Source organism: Lucilia sericata, unplaced genomic scaffold, assembly GCF_015586225.1.
Source record: "Lucilia sericata isolate MDLA Ls3-8-SP2 unplaced genomic scaffold, ASM1558622v1 Contig003733F_arrow, whole genome shotgun sequence".
NCBI classification, from domain to species: Eukaryota; Metazoa; Arthropoda; class Insecta; order Diptera; family Calliphoridae; genus Lucilia; species Lucilia sericata.
This window is the reverse complement of record NW_023997008.1, coordinates 18,942-24,192: the sequence shown is the minus strand read 5'-3', so window position 1 is coordinate 24,192 and position 5,251 is coordinate 18,942. Positions and strand designations below refer to the sequence as shown.

The following is a 5,251-nucleotide window of genomic DNA, read 5'->3' as shown; positions in this document are numbered from 1 at the left end:
ATAGACTGTAGTTGGGACTATAGACTATAGTCGGGATTATAGACTGTAGTTGGGACTATAGACTATAGTCCGGATTATAGACTATAGTCGGTATTATACTCTGAACTATAGACTTTTGTCTGGACTATAGATTATCTGGCTGTACTGTAGACTATAATCTGGACTATATACTATAGTCAAAACTATATAATATAGTCTGAACAATAGTCTGTAATCTGGATTATAGACTATTGTCTGGTCTATAGACTATAGTGTGCACTATGGATTATAGTGTGGACTATAGACTATAGTCTAGACTATAGACTATATCCTAAACTATTAACTATAGTCTGAACTACAAACTATAGTCTGGACTATAAACTATAGTCTGGACTATATAGCTTGTAGCCCATATATATAGTTTATAGCCCAGACTATAGTTTATAGTCCGGACTATAGTATATAGTCCAGACTATAGTTTATAGTTTAGGATATCGTCTTTAGTATAGACTATAGTATATTATCCAGACTATAGTCCATAGTCCAGACTATAGTCTATAGACCAGACAATAGTCTATAGTCCAGATTATAGTCTATAGTCTGGACTATAGTCTATAGTCTGGACTATTGTCTATAGTCTGGACTATAATCTATAGTCTGGACTATAGTCTATAGTCTGGACTATAATCTATAGTCTGGACTATAGTCTATAGTCTGGACTATAATCTATAGTCTGGACTATAGTCTATAGTCTGGACTGTAAACTATAGTCTGGACTATAAACTATAGTCTGGACTATAAACTGTAGTCTGGACTATAAACTATAGTCTGGACTATAAACTATAGTCTGGACTATAAACTATAGTCTGGCCTATAACCTATAGTCTGGAATATAGTCTATTGTGTGCACTATAGACTATTGTCTGGGTTATAGACTATAGTCTGGATAATAGACTATAGTCAGGATTATAGATTATAGACTATAGTCCGGATTATAGACTTTGGTCTGGATTTTAGACTATGGCCTGAACTATAGGTTGTAGGCTGGACTATATATTACAATCTGGACTGTAGCCCGGGACACGCATTCACTGCAAACCACAAGGTTGTATATATGTAAATGCACATCTAAATACATACATGTGTATCTGTATGTATGTAAGTAAATTTAAAAATCTAGGTTAGCAAAAGCACTTTTAATTCTCTTGTATCAATATCATACATACATGCATACATACTATACATTTTTATGCAAGTGTTAGTGTATAAAAACTAGCAGGATTTTTTAAGTGTTTTTAAGCATCTACTATTTTTTCTATTTATGTTTGCAGCTGTGCAAGTATATGTGTGTGGACAACTAGTATCTAACAATATGATATTTTTATTTGCAACAAAATAAAAAAAGAAAAAAAAAATAGATACAATAAATATATTTTTCTACTTCAACAATTGTATACAATTTTGTTATTGTTACTTTTTGTCTCTCTAATGTTTAGATTATAATAGAAAAAGGAAGATGGTATTTTTATATCCTTCACCGAATATTTATGTATTTATGTACATAAATACACATAAGCATATTATTGCAGTTTTAATAAAAATTTCACTTAATAGCAGTTTAAAGCTATAATTCGGAATAGTTCTTTCCTGAAGCTTTTGAAGTTTTGATAACAATTATAAAAAAATACCACATCCAAGATTAGCTAAAAAACAAATGCATTCTTATCTTCATATATATACATATGTTTATATATGTATGCATGATTAGCTAAAACCAAACAGATGCAGCATAAACATACAAATTATGCGAATTTCAACTGATAACCTTATGCTGAAAAAAGTCACTAAAAATTTAGTATAAAAACCCCAATTTATTCTGAAAACATCAGCAGTCTTTAGGTATTGGATCTGATCGTTGTATCAAACTCTAATCCGTGGACAGTTTGTTTTTGAATTAAGCGCTCGTTTGAAGGACTAAACAATGAAAATCGCCATTGTTTTATTGGCCATTGTTGGCTTGGTTGCTGCCAGCAGCATCTCTAAGCACGATGTTAAAGTTGCCGATAAGGAATTCTTGGCTAAACAAAAGTTCCTTTTTGAAATTGTTTACCGTGTTGAGGATCCCTTGATGTTCGAGGAATGGATCAAGATGGGCAAATCATTCGACTTCGACAAGGCTGACTACACCGTAAGTTCTATTACCCTTTTTAAAACTAGACACATTTCTAACTATTTTTCGTAACAAATTCCAGCACTTTGACATGTACATGGAGAAATTCTACGAAGCCTACAAGCACGATGCTCTTTTACCCAAGGGTGAATTCTTCGGTGCCTTGGTAAAGACCCACCTTAAGCAAGCTTATGGTTTGTTTGAATTCTTCTACTATGCCAAGAACTGGGAAGTCTTCCAACGCAACGTTGCCTGGGCTCGTATGCACTGCAACGAAGGCATGTTTGTCTATGCTTTGACTTTGGCCGTCATCCACCGTGATGATTTCCATGGCTTGATCTTGCCTTCCATCTACGAAATCTTCCCTCAATACTTCTTCAACAGCAAATTCGTTTACGAAGCTGAGAAATTCGATTACGATGTCTGGAGCAAATACATCATGTACGAAAAGGAATACAAGGATATCCTCTACAAGGACTATGCTACCTTCTACAAGAACCACGACAACCACTACTACTATTACTACACCAAGGACTTTAAGATGTGGCAATGGTACAAGATGATGGGTTTGGGTGAACACTGGTACTCTGAGGAACACTTCATGTTGCGTGAAAACTTCGAAGAATACTACAAGGACTCTAAATACTTGGAAATCTTTGAAGGCACCAAGATGTTCTTCATGCCTGTTGACTACACCCGTGACATTGAATTCTACAACAAGGAATCAGCTTTATCCTACTTCACTGAAGATGTTGGCTTCAACGCCTACTGGTACTACCTTAACATGGACTACGCTTTCTTCTTGGATGGCAAGACCTATGGTTTGAACAAGGATCGTCGTGGTGAATACTGGTTGTACAATGTTCGTCAACTTTTGTCTCGTTACTACATGGAACGTTTGTCTCACGGTTTTGGTGAAATTCCCGAATTCTCCTACTTCAACACCATCGAATACGGTTACAACCCTCAATTGGTTTACTACAATGGTGTTGGTTACTCTTACCGCAAGAACTACTACGAAGTTGAAAGCTACGGCAAATTCGACTACTACTACAAGGTTATGGACTTCTTCAACCGTTTGGATGAAATCATCACCAAGGGTGTCTATGTCACCTACGAAGGCAAGACCATTGATTTGCGCAAACCCGAATCCATTGAATACATTGGCAGCATCATGCAAGGCAATGTTGACACTTTCGACAAATACTTCTTCAAATACTGGTACATGTTCGCCCATATGTACTTCGGTGATGTTGACCAACACGATTTCGAAGTTTACCCTCATGTATTCTTGAACTACGAAACCATGATGCGTGATCCTTTGTTCTACATGTTCTACAAGAAGATCGCTTCCGTCTACTACCAATTCTTCTACTATGTCAAACCCTACACTCACGAAGAATTGTTGTTCCCTGGTGTCACCATCAAGGACGTTAAGGTCAGTGAATTGGTTACCTTCTTCGATTTGGTCGACTTTGATGTCACCAACTTGTTGAACGACAAGATGACTTTCGTCGATGGCCAATTCGTTTGGGATAAGACTTTGTTGGCTCGTCAAATGCGTCTTAACCACAAACCTTTCGACTTCGATTTCATTATTGAATCCGACAAGGAACAAAAGGTTGTTATCCGTACCTACTTGGCTCCTAAATATGACGAATTCGGCCGTGTTATCTCCTTGACTGAAAACCGTGAAAACTTCATGGAACTCGACAGCTTCGTCTACACTCTCAAGTCTGGTGTCAATGAATTCAAGCGCTACTCTAAGGACTTCTACTGGACCTCTGAAGACCGCACCTCCTACACTGAATTGTACAAATACGTCATGCTTGCTTTCGAAGGCAAATACGAATTCCCCTTGGACATTAGCGAACCCCACTGTGCTTTCCCCGATCGTTTGGTCTTGCCCCACGGTTGGGTCAAGGGTATGCCCATGCAATTCTTCTTCTACGTCACTCCCTTCACCGCCGAATACGAACAATTCTCCACCTTCGACTACAAATACTCTTGTGGTATTGGCTCTGGTGTTCGTTACGTCGATGAAATGCCTTTCGGCTATCCCTTCGACCGTGAGATCGACGAATACGAATTCTTCGTACCCAACATGTACTTCAAGGATGTCAAGATCTACCACAACAACACCTTCGACAAATACTTTGAACACAAATACGAAAAGTTCGGTCACTTCGACTACCAATACTTCCATTAGATATTTTCTAGTGTAAAAGGGTATTTTTAGATGATTTTGACAAGATGTGATAATTAATATTAATAATAAAATAAAAAATATATAATTTATTACATCAAATTTATGGTTTTTCATTTAAAGTTTTTGATTTTCAGCGGATTTAGTATTATAAATAGTCAGTAGCAAAGCTGCCATTTAATAAAAAATTGCTTTCATCGGCAGCACTATCAAGTAAAGCTATACCTAGCCTACCTTTACCATTTGAATTTTCCCTGTTGCCATGTTTTTTTATTACACTTTTTATATCCTTTTTTGTTTCATATTTTTCCCGTCGTTATTGCTACTTTTACTGCTGATATTGCTAGTGCTGGTGCTACATCTGTTGTTGTTCAAATATCGAAAGAGTTAAATATATTTTGTTTTGTTTGGTAGCTGCATTTTATGTAACAGTTTACATAACAAAAAAAACTACTAAAATAACTTTGAAGTTTCATTTGCTTCTTTTGTTTGCGAACGAGTAGACAACAATAAAAGTAGCAATGACCAGGAAAAAAACTTTCCATAAATCTAATTGGGAAATAGAAAAACCATGGAAAAACAATATATTTTTATTTGTCCATACGTATGAACAAAATTTTACGTACATAAGTTTTTACCTTGAATTTCTAGTTATGACTATATGTTTGGTATTAGTTTGTGGGCAGCTGAAAATATTTAATTACAATTTTACGAAAATTCAGAGAAAAAGAGAAAAGTGGCAGGGCATTTTAAAATTAAAAGAAATTATGATTTTATGCATTGCTACAGATCGATCATCTGTTATTCCACGTATCCTTTAGATTACAAAATGATACTGAACCCAAATTGGAACAAAAACTAATCTATATCTGAAATATAAGTGAACTATAACTGAA

The 5,251-nt window shown here is 35.7% G+C and overlaps 1 protein-coding gene across 1 annotated transcript; it reads left to right on the top strand.

The window, feature by feature from the left end:
• Positions 1-1,863: 1,863 nt before the first annotated feature.
• Positions 1,864-4,457, top strand: LOC119614948 (arylphorin subunit C223-like). Its single transcript, XM_037971036.1, has 2 exons — positions 1,864-2,167; positions 2,232-4,457. The coding sequence occupies exons 1-2, from the start codon at positions 1,961-1,963 to the stop codon at positions 4,356-4,358; spliced, it is 2,334 nt and encodes a 777-aa protein (XP_037826964.1). The 5' UTR covers positions 1,864-1,960; the 3' UTR covers positions 4,359-4,457.
• Positions 4,458-5,251: the final 794 nt, after the last annotated feature.